At 35.2% G+C, this 12,193-nt stretch overlaps 1 protein-coding gene across 1 annotated transcript in view; it reads right to left on the reverse strand.

The window, feature by feature from the left end:
* Positions 1-1,074: 1,074 nt before the first annotated feature.
* LOC109098709 (collagen alpha-1(VI) chain-like) overlaps positions 1,075-12,193 on the reverse strand; it is a 33,929-nt gene continuing 22,810 nt past the window's right edge. Inside the window, exons 26-35 of the mRNA XM_042766642.1 lie at positions 8,400-8,465; positions 7,412-7,447; positions 6,286-6,322; positions 4,831-4,839; positions 4,591-4,715; positions 4,230-4,339; positions 3,857-4,043; positions 2,726-2,897; positions 2,605-2,634; positions 1,075-2,517 (exon numbers count right to left, since the gene is read on the reverse strand). Coding sequence (XP_042622576.1) covers positions 1,925-2,517; positions 2,605-2,634; positions 2,726-2,897; positions 3,857-4,043; positions 4,230-4,339; positions 4,591-4,715; positions 4,831-4,839; positions 6,286-6,322; positions 7,412-7,447; positions 8,400-8,465 — 1,365 coding nt within the window. The 3' untranslated portion in view covers positions 1,075-1,924. The remainder of the gene's footprint in view (positions 2,518-2,604; positions 2,635-2,725; positions 2,898-3,856; positions 4,044-4,229; positions 4,340-4,590; positions 4,716-4,830; positions 4,840-6,285; positions 6,323-7,411; positions 7,448-8,399; positions 8,466-12,193) is intronic.

Here is a 12,193-nt window from a genome sequence, read left to right on the forward strand (position 1 = left end):
AAAAGAGAAGAGAGCTTATATTGAAAAATACGCGGACGTGGATTTCGCCTCAGAAATTTTAATGGCCTCTTTTACTGAAAGGAAGATTTGCTTTTAAAGTTGGCATGAAACGGATTGTCTTTTTTACTCTACAATGACGTCTATCCAAGTGAAATGGCATCTGAAATGGGAGGACGGGACTTGATTTCGTCCTTCGGGAATTGATTGGATCGTTGGAAGTTGGGGCATTGCTAACAAAATTGAGTCAGATCTGAATGCCAGTTTGCAGTCAGTTTTGAGGGGATTTCATCGCCGACACCCTAGCACAAATAATTTTTTTTACTTATTGAGGAAAACAATAACGAGGATGATCAACGGCACAGCAATGCCTAGCTGTGCTTGACACATTTGGTGTCTAAGGGGTTCTTACCCTGAAAAACATTCACGACCCCTTGCAGAGTGCAAAAATTACTCAATTTATTGTTGCATCTTCCTCTCTATATCTAATAATTTATCTTTACTTTAGCCTATTTAGCCTATAACTACAAAATTCATGGCTTAAAGTTCTCTGGCACCGTGCCAGATCTCAGGGTGCAGTGTTTGGCTGCGGGAAGAAACATTAAAAACAAATCCTACATTTAAAAAAAAACTTGTTGAGATCACTTTCGAGTCCACAAGTTCGGCTACCAATGGTATGAGAGGAGCACAGCTTTCACTCACAACCAAACTAACATTACTAGCCAATCAGAATTTTTTTGCTCTTATAAATATGAGATGCGCGTAATATTATCCAATTGCAAGCCCTGTTTAATGGAGAAGCATGATACGTTGAAAAAGTTGCAAGGCCAATGGTCGAAGATGTCCATCTAACGCATATTTATACAGGAAAACTAATTAAAAAGCAGCAAAGCTTTGTAAACAGCTCAGAGTAATCATGTCAGAATTTACAAGACCGTAAATACAGATAAATTACTGAGAAAAGCAATTCAAGACATTTAAGTAAACTGACAGTAATCATCCACAGTGTCTTTTGGTGGATTGTGGAATTTGAGCATGCGGATGTTTTTCAAGACAGACACATGACAGAGGCCTTAGTGGTGGGGTGTAGCATCCTTTATTTCAAATACCTTTACAGTAGCCTTGAGGCTGGTCTCAGATACATTTTGTACACAAGAAAGCTATTGGTAACTCTTGGAGAACAATTTTGAAGAAACCTGCAATGTATTGAATAACTAAAGGAGCTAGTGTAGTGTTGACATTGGTAGCACCAAATTTATATTCAAGTTTTATTTTTAGTGCTAAAAATTAAGTGTACCACAGGCTAATACAGATAAAGAACTGTTAGGACTTGGTTGCAACAGGGTCAAAAACAAATGCCAATTCTTTTTTATTTCAGAGTATTTTACAGTATGTATGTATATATATATATATATATATATATATATATACACACACACACATACTGTCAAAGTTAGATAGATAGACAGACAGACAGATAGATGGATAGCTAGATTGATTGATTTAATGCATTTTAATAGATGATTTCAGCTCCTGACCAGTTACAAAAAATAAAAATTCATGCCTTCAACAATGGATATATTATTTAATGCTCATTTCTGGCAGTCAGGTACAGCAAACTAAATACAGTCATATAGTCAAAGCACTAGAACCAATCCTTCAATTTGATGTAAGCTGTGAAATGGCTTGAATGGTCCCTTTACTTTACAAACAAGTAAGTGACATAAAAAATAGGTATTTTTTAAGAATTCTGACACAATCATTTATTGTCTTTTATGAAATGAAACAGAGACTATGAAAAACCTTTTGAGTTCAGATATATCATTCACATGAAAAATAGACAAAAAACTAAAACAATTACAGCTTGTACTATACTGCCGCCCACCCCCTTTATTCCTGAACCCCTCCCACTACACAATCACCTCCTCTAACCCAGGGAAATCTTGCGGGATACAGATTGGTAAAAGACCCCAGTAAGCAATGAGTGGTAGTCGGCTCTTTTGAAAAGGTGGTTGTTGGCATACGTGTAGTCATAGGAAAGGCCTCGGCTCACCAAGGTGCGCAGGTGTGTCTCGTTTACATGGTTGCGAACGGACAGCACAAACAGCTCAATGCCAGCATTGCTCACCCGCTTCACGACATTTTCTATGTCGTTGTTGTCGACGCCTTGTGAACGACCATCCGAAAACACCAGCAGCTTTTTATTCAATCCCCTACCGGTTCTCAATCTACCAATGGCGTAGTCTAGAGCTGTTTTTATATTAGTACCTCCACCCTGGTACTTGGCTTCTGCGATTCGAGCAACCACCTTGTCGGGATCGAAGTCAAATTCGGCCTCCATGTTGGCATCGTTGCTGTACTGGCCAACACCAACAGTGATCTGGAACTTTTCTCCTCCTTCTGTCAAAAAGCGTTCAGCCAGCATTTTTGTGAAGTCCTTGGTCAACTCAAAGTTCTCTTTGCCCACACTGGCCGAGCTGTCCATCATGATGAGGATATCAGTGTCATTATTAAATGCAACTGGACAAGAGGAAGAAAGTGTAACCATTATCATCTCATGATCAAAACACTGACAAATGTGGTTTGTGTTCTTAATTCAGTACTTACGTGGACAAGTATAGTTGGGACACTTCTTTTCTATGAAAAAAGAACAACGTTGTAAATATCTCTTAAAATCCAGAACCCTCAAAGTTCCCTAGATGTGCAGTAGATACAGTACTTAACCTACCTTTACAGATTTCCTTAGTCAGGTTTTGCAGGAAACTGTCATCCAAAAGAAGACCAAAGTTGTCTAGGACAAAGGAGAAGCCTTTTCTGGGATCAGCTTCACACATAACCTGATTAACCTGCTCTCTATTGGCCTTCCTTTCTGCATAATCCACCACTCCAACGCCTCCAACCTGCCAGAAACCAGAAGAGAGTCAACCAGGACATCCTTTCTGGTTGTGGATTTCATTTAACCTCATGTCATGGGACCGTCCTTGCATGCCAATAACATCAAATGTCATTGGATCACAAGTTTTCCCTAACAAGACATCACATCTGTGGGATGTTTGATTCATATCATTGAATAATACATTTTATTCCTGTGGAAGCCATATCTGTACACCTTGAAAACCACACAACCGCATTAGTTGATTAGCACAAAGTTCAATGTAGGGTCATTGTAAAATTATGCCACTTCTGCAAAATGATATAATGTTGCTTCTTGCACATTCTGCTACACTTTCAACCTTAATTATCAAGTGAGAGGCACTCAAAGCATGCTCAGCTTAATCCAAAACAGAAGTATGTGAATTTGGCAGTGTTTTATTATTTTGGTTGTTGTACATATCATGGCAGTTCAGAAATGAATTGTCCAGTGTGCAGCGTTAAAAGATCATGTTTGAAAATACTAAACTCTACAATCAACCTAATTAATGCTTTTTAACAAAAGCAAATGTGAGATAAAAACGCATATGCTGAAGCCACCATGCAATTTTAGCTCTTTTAATGTTTGAGGGAACTCATACCTGAGTGCTCCGCATCGCAAATGCAATGCTGTACCAGGTGTGCTACCAATCAAGTTTACTATAGGATGGCCATACATATGAAGCTGGTTATGTGATCCAATTGTCAAAATGTAGAAGTATATAAATCATATGCTATGGTAAAATTATTTTGAGGTCATTGTGCAAGTAACTGTGCTAAAATAAATCCTGATTAATTGATAATCAGCATAATTAACAGGAATAAAAGTTGTTGGTGCTTTACTGCAACTAGTGTTTATTTCAGCTGGGACTTGGAAAATGGAATTGTACAGGTGTGGTTTCGGAATGTTCGGGGAAGGTTTTTTTTTTTTTTAAATGTCAAAATTTACCTTCAGTCCCTTGCCACACAGCACGTCTACGGGCACATCGTCCCTTATGGTGTCGGAGCGACCATCAGTAAGAACAATGATCACGCTCTTGTCCGTCACAAGCTTGTTAATCAAGTTGTTTAGCGAGTACTGCAGAGCTTCTCCAGTGTACGTGGCTTCAGCCAGCCAGCGCAACTCTTTCACAGCTCTAAAGTGAACGACAAGATAATTTTTCTTTAATTCTTCAGACACAATGCCAGACATGCAAACAAAATGCAAGTTCATATAATGAGAAAACAAATTGTTTCAAGCCACAGAAGCGTAGCTTGAAGTTGTTTTTGACATATCCTGTGCAGGCTGTGGCTTTTAACAAGAGAACAGTGATATTTCATACTGTTTTAGGTCTGTCAGGGTTGTAATGTTGGGGTCACCAAGCTTTACGACCTCCTGAGCATTAGGACCACTGTACTGCACCACACCAATCCGAGACTCATTAGCACCAAACTGAAAGAAACAATGAGGAAACTCAACTTTAATACATCATTATAAGTGAAATTCATTCAAAAGAGCTTATGCATATTCAACATCAAATGTAAAAATTTATGAAGCAACCACTGAAAACCTTATTTCGGTTGACCACTAATCTGAATAAGAAATGTTTCTCCCTCTGTGTATATGGTTGTTATAACTCAACTAATCAAAGTTGACAGATAACTGAAATCTTAATGAGTCTCATAGTGATCTAAAAAGTTTACCTGTCTTAACTTGAGCCTGTCCATTAACGTCACAATGAAGTCTTTAGCGAGGGCAAAGTTAGTAGCTCCAATACTCTCAGAGCTGTCCACAATGAAGGCAATGTCCAGTGGTCCACATTTGCATTCTTAAAAAAAACAAACAAAAAAAAACCTTCCATATAGAGAAAATGGTATTTCAAAACACTAAACAAAATCACACTTTGAAACATTTTTAATATACTTCAAATTCGTGGGACTTACCACAGCAAGCTGGAAGAAAGAAATTAAGGAAGAAAGAGAGAGCACATTACATTTGCATCAATTTTGAGATCAGAAGATCAGGCAGATCAGAAACGCATGTTCTGTCAAAACATTCACAGTAAGGGATCCACAATTATTTGGCAGTTTTACAGATGGAACAATCTAATCTGAAAATAATTTGCGTTCATTAAATTTTATTAATTTATGCTTAAAACAGTTAATGCACTGACCTAAATAACTGAGTTTTATTATCTCATGTTTGAATTTACAATCCAAAAGCAGAATTTCAAAAAGAGCATAATCTGTGTTTAATCTTTGGTGGCAATAATGAACAGAACAATGACTTACATAAGCCTCAAATAAACAGATATAAAATAAACCAATCTGTGAAAGTCTGGACAGAATAACACAAAAGTAATATGTTTGGGAGTAAAAAATAAATGATAAAACTCTAACAGACACAAAGCAGCCTAATCTCAAATCTATGGCCTATTTGTCTTGTTGGCTGAAACAGATATTTATTTTGGACAATTTTGTCAGTTTTTTTCTGGCCCCTCAGGTTTCATTCATAATACATTTTTGAACACTGATTTATATTTATGACTCATAGCGTTTAATCATACATGACTAATGTAACTTATAAACAAGTGTCAGAGTTTTTTTTTTAGTTTATTATTATTATTATTATTATTATTATTATTACAACAGCAACTCAAGATCAATGGACAGGGCTAAAGCCCAAGGGTCGTATGGGGAAAAACTTAATTTCCCAAAAATATGGGCCATATTAAGTAAAACAGCAGCCCACACTGTTGAATCCCCTTCCTTCAAACTGGCGTGTGCTTTCACACTGAACCTTTGTTTTCTCTCCAGCTGGATTAGTCCTGCTTTCACATGCCTAGATGGTGATATTAAATATCTAAGTTAAACTTCCAAAACTAACGTTTATGATAAACGTGCACAATATGCGCATTTAAATGAATCCATTCTGGGTTAAAGGCTACGGCTCCAACAAGAGTTATAAAACCAAATAATGAATATCCTTTCAAAAACAATTGAGAGATGATTCTGTGACTTAATAATCTGGATAATTATTTACATATGACATATTATATGAATGCATGATTTCTTCCACAGTGTTTTGGGAGAAAAGCACATTTATATAAAAATGGTGGTATTACTTAGTGTCTTTAAGTATTTTTCTCATTTCTTCACGCCTTACCCAATTCTCTCTATTGGTCGAGTTTTTGAAAACTGAGTTGTGAACACTGAATGAACACACTGAATGAGTTCTTGTGAACAATGAGCTGGCAAGGTGGATTGCTGTATCATCACTTCATGGCACAAATCAACATTACACTGTTAAATCAATGTGGGTGACAGGCAGTATGCCATTTATGGAGGTAGTGAAATGAAATAGTCATGGGTAAAAATACAAAAAACAGGTCTACTCACAGCACATCTTCCTGATGATATCCAGAATCTCACATTCCTACAAAGAGAGAGACAGAGAGAAAGAGTAATAGAGAAGACTGCTGCCTCTGCAACTGATTTTCTCTGTTGCCATTTTGTATCACAAAATGGAGCCACAAATCCATGTTGTTTTAATTACAGGAAATTCTGCTGCACTTTCTGCACAACACACCCCAAAGACTCACAATTACTTCTAATACACTTTTTAAAAGTGCATTTCCTCTTGTGCTGAAGGATGAAAGAGGTAATGAAGAATTAGATTTCCAGATCTTTTGATAAAAAAAGTTGTTACTAAAAAAAAAAAAAAAAAAAAAACTTTCTCTCCACTAAAAAAAACTTTTCACAGTACTAAGAGAGAGATTATAATATTCCTAAACACCAGAATAACTAATAATAAATGTAAAATGTTTCTGGTGGTGTAGCACCTACAACTCTGCAGATCCTTCTGAAGAACGAGTAGAAATGAGCAGCTGAAGTTTAAGGTCCTTTGTCAGTGTGATTTTAAGAGTTTATGCAGCACATTTTAGCACAGATTGCTTAGTAAACTTGTCACAATGGAATGTTAAAGACATATGTGAAAATATTTGTTTAAACAGATGTCTTAAAGGCACAGTAGTGAACAGTAGAACAGCCTGTTTAATTTTATATTGGTCAAAATGTAATGTTTTGAGGGATAAAAAAAAACAATGCATTATAGAAATGTAATTGTTTTTTTAAATGTACAAAATCTAAATGTCACTCTTAAAGACAGCTCATCTATAGTGTAATGCATTAATTTCTTTGCATATGCAATTGGAACAAGCCAACATTTGTGTGCTAACAAAGATGCATTTATTTCACAAAGGGTGTAATCTAGTATGTATTGGCTAGATATTTACATCGCTACTAACTGTCAGCGATGTGGAATTCACAAAAATAGCGTAAAGTGAATTGTGGAATGCCCAGAATCATTTTTTATCAAGAGCACTGTCACCATTTGCACTGCTCTTTGTCTCTTCATACAGGAACTGTGCTAGAACATTTGCATTAGACTACATCCAATAATGTGTGCTTTTCTTAGATTTGTGCATTCAGTTAAACACAGTTTGTGTAAAGTAAACTCACTCACATCAGTTCCTGGAGGCCCAGGTTCTCCTTTTGGTCCCTGTGCATGAAAACAAGACGTATGAAATGTACAGTGTGCACATGAAGTCCCACACCAAATGCAATTATGACTCCTTCTGTAATATTGAGCGACAAAAAGAGGTCTTTGCAAAGGTCACTGTCTGCTTTGTTACGTGCTACACAGATGCAATTCTTAATTTCTTTCCAAATAAGAGCATTTTTGAGACCGTCAAGTCTTTTCATCTCTGGATGTCATCCAGTGGCCAAGAGGAACATCACAAAATTGCAGGCTGAGAAAAATTTCCCTTCCACACTCCCATAACTCATTGTTGTTCAGAACTGTTCAACATAACTGAAGATCTGTACACTTAAGAACCTGTCTTAGCTCATCTGGACAATATAAAGGCGGGTTGATTACTCCTGAAAATATAATAACATCAATCATCTTGTAAATGTATCTGATTTGGATTATTATTTTTATTATCTTTAACCAGGTTCAGGTCCAGGTCCAGGTTTTTGACATATTTTAGGTTAAGTGAGCATGTCAGATGTGACCAGTGGTGTTTTTGATACTATATCAAGCTAAAAATAAAACTTGTTTTTCTAACTTTTATTTGGCTAAAATTTTGGGGATAGTTATGTTGATCACATTCCATTGAATTTCTCGAAAAAGGTCAAACTGAACTTTCTTGTGCCTTTGGACGTCAGATATTTGATACAGATCTCAAAAGATCCAAGACTCAAATCTAACAGCAGATCAGTATGTTTGTTTCATTGATCCAGAATATAGATGCAGAGTTTAAAGTATGCCAGGATACTGACATAAACAATATAAATGGTGCAGCATATTGTGCTCATATGAAAGTTCATTGGAGAACATGAATCATGATGTGAACAAATATGTCAACTTTTATAATTAACCCTTACATTATATACACTGGTAAGGAAATATTCAGTAAACAAAAGCTAAATATATTAAATGGATCACTTACAAGTCTTCCTTCCGGTCCTCTGTGACCTTTGGGTCCTCTAGGCCCATCTGGTCCTGGTCTGTTATTCTGTGGAACACAAAATATAAACATTTAGGCTGGAAAATACAATGTTGTTATTAGTAGCTGTACTATTTTAATATGGTGGATATCTGTCATTTACATTGTAAATAAAAAAATATTTATATTAAAATTGAATATTTTGTGAATTTAGAAACATTTATAGATTTAATAAATATTAAGTAAAATAAGTGTATAATCTGTACTTAGTTCACATTTTCTGTGTGTTCACTATTTGCCTTTTTGTAATATTATTGTTTACATTAAAATTATATTATCAGTGTAACATTTAAACTATTTTAAATTTTAAAAGTTAAAATATAACAGTTATGTCAACATTCCTTTACATGTAATGGCATAATTTCATCTGCTTATTTCCAGGTTTAAATTAGACATTTAATTCCAGATTTTTGGACATCACTATTATATTATATTATACTATAAGCATCGCAATCAGCTGTTTCAAACTCTCCCAGACAGCTATCTTGCACCATCAAACAATTTAGATGGTCACCACCTGTCCCCATTTCAAGATGTTTCTCCCATGCTGCTTCAATTACCTTCAAATTCCTCACTTCAAAGTCCACAACTGTCACAGACGTTTTCCTAGCTAGCTCACAGTAGGGACAAGGTTAAACGATGCCGTCACGCCAATATTCTTTTGGCTCATTGTGATAACCTTGACAGATATGAGACCAAGTGTGGACTCCTCAGGTTTAGGAGAGGCCAATCAATTGTTTACAAGGACAAAAACATTTCCAAACAGTCTTGGAAAGCAGAAAGACAGAGCCAAACATAAGGAAGGGCAAAGCACTTTCATGGCTCGGAACAGATATCAATGTATATGAATATCAATGTATACAAAAATAATGTACACACCATTAAATGAAACACTTTGCATTAGCACAAACATAATAAATACATCAATTTTGCCAAGTAATAACACATTCACCTAGAAAAATAAACCTATATCACTGTTAATTTGCATAATCAATGCAGTGTATGTATGCAATGTTTATGTTTACGTTTCAAACAAACACAGATAAAGTGACCAAATCACCTGACAGCTATACTAGAGGAATCTTAGAAAAAGTAAATAAACAGAAAAGTCCGAATTGTGAAATGTGACATTTTGACAAAGTCAGAATATACAGTAATAAATAAGTCAGTTATAAACTCGCAATAAGACTTTTTTCTCAGAATTGCGAGTTTACATTTGCACTTCTGAGTTTATATCTCAGTTCTGTAAATCTTTCAATTCTGTTGTGCAAGAAAAAAGTCTAAATTATGAAATATAAAGTCAGAATAAATAATAAATAAGTCAGTTATAAATACAATAAGACTTTTCTTCTCACAACTGTTAGTCTTGCATTTCAGACCTTTTTTCTTAACAAGTTAATAGCTCTGAATTTGTCTCATAAAATCATGACTTTTTATTTCACAATTTCACAATTTTTTACACATTTATAAGTTTATATTTCAAAATAATTTATTTTTCTTTAATTCTGAGTTTACGGTATATCTCGCAATTGTGATTTATAAACTCCAAATTATAAACTTGCAATTCTGACTTTTTTCTCCTGAGTTTATTTCTCACAGTTCTGAAAAACAAGGAAAATAATTGCTTATTTCTGGCACAGAATTTAAAAAAGGTAACTGCAACTGTTTATCTCACAATTCTGACTTTTTTCCTCTGAATTTCAAGTTTATATCTTGCAAATGAGATTCCATATCAAACAATCTGGTTTCTAACAATCTGTTGTTTCGGACACAGTTCAGTTTGGCTCTATTTATCAACAAAACGAACATACAAACTAGCATGCTACTATATGCTATAGGTGTTCTGAGTTGATCATAGCATGTCATAGCTATTCGGCTGCATGTTGATATCATGTTCAATTGATTATAAAAGTATTTAAAAAACAATGTTTGATGAGTTGCACCCTAAGTATGAGAAGCAGTAATAGTGATCGCCTTAGCAAAAACTACTCATAACAGATGTCTTCATAAACAGAGAGATCAGCAGTGTGTAAAGTTTAAACATCTGAGTCACATATGCTGCAAAATGTTTAGATAACATGTAAATATTGCATTTGATTAATAAAGGTCTTTCTGTAGCCCAAACATTCAATCAGCAGTTTAACCGAACTCTAAATCATTGTTCATCAGCATGTTAGATTCTTTTTCCTTCTGCATTATTGTGGATGTTATTCCCTCCAAATCTGATGTTTATTATGAAGAGACTCTGGCCAGTCTTTTAAGATTCAGTTGTAAAACATGAGGTTAACATTTTAATTTATGGCCTCTGCAATGGTTCTAATGATTACTTTTGGAATTATAGTCAGTTTGCTTCTTTTTGATCTTTGCACAACCGAATGCATGTTTCCATTGTTTAAATGAATCTTAGTATGGTAAACTACTGAAAACTTTAGTCAGTAAAATTAAACCCTCCAAAATGAGCACTAGCCCAGGATCTCGTGAGCAGTTGAAGAGAGTTACAGAGAGGTGATAAATACAAGGGTACATTTCTAATTACTGTAAAGTGTGTCTGTGTGTGTGGTTGAACTTTGAGCGCATCTATATAATAAAATATTACTCCAGTAAAAGTACTCAGTTTTCAATTTTACTCGAGTGAAAGTACTTGATTTTTTATGTACTTAAGTAAAAAGTACCGATAGATTAATGTCTATTTTGCAGATTTATATAGGCTACTTATATCATTTAATTTTATATTAGCGTATGTTTTTTATAATCCTACTGCTTAAAATACCTGGGATTTTCCCAAAATAGGAAAGGAAATAATTAATATATTAAGGAAAATATAATTAGATTTTCATAATGATTTTTTTCTTCTCAAACCTTTTTCCCTCAGATGTAATTATCTATTCTAGGTGGTTGAATAAAAATATTTGGACTTTATTTTTAAAAATTATCTCAATTTGGCACCAGCGAGCTCGTTAGCTAGACAGTTAGCATCAGCTAACATTATTAACATTATTTTCAGCATGGTTATGAATAAGCAATTATATTTGTCTACTCGGCTAGTTGATCCAGATGCATAATAACATAGGCTATGTGTGCTGACTGAGCGGCAACCTTCCGGTCTCTCTAGTGAAACCAACATGGAAGTGACTAAAACTGCAATTCTTCGACTGGCCGCTAGAGGCTAGCTCCAAAAGTTTTAAAAGTTAAAATGCCCAAATTTACAGCAGAAAAATATTTACAGCCTGGTACAAAAAGTGGTTTTGGTCTATATAGCTAATTTTGCCCATCATGAAAACTGTGAGGGGGTGAATTTTTTTTATAACTCATCCATTTAAATTATATTAAGCCTTAAAGTTCTGCATAATTAAGGGAGTGGCCACATGAGTGACAGGTGGATCGCCGCTGCTGTCACCACCGTCGAGCTAGGTGGGCGTTGTCGATTATCCGTGAGTGAAGCACGGTGACGCGCTGCCAAGATGGCGATGGCCTGCTCCGCCCACTTTGAACTTCAAAAACGCTCTTTGGAAATCTATGGGTGACGTCACGGACACTACGTCCATGTTTTTATACAGTCTATGGTGCTGACAAACAATATGAAAACAGAAATATCATAGGGCTAAATGTGTAGAATTTTAGTGAAACTGCTACCGTTTCAGCAGCAGGGAAGATGAACATGCATGAGTTATTTTATTTAATCTGTGTTATTTTAATGTTTTTTTTTTTTACCTTAAACTTAGAGACTTCTGATGTTA

This window comes from Cyprinus carpio, chromosome A11 (genome assembly GCF_018340385.1).
Source record: "Cyprinus carpio isolate SPL01 chromosome A11, ASM1834038v1, whole genome shotgun sequence".
Lineage (NCBI taxonomy): Eukaryota > Metazoa > Chordata > Actinopteri > Cypriniformes > Cyprinidae > Cyprinus > Cyprinus carpio.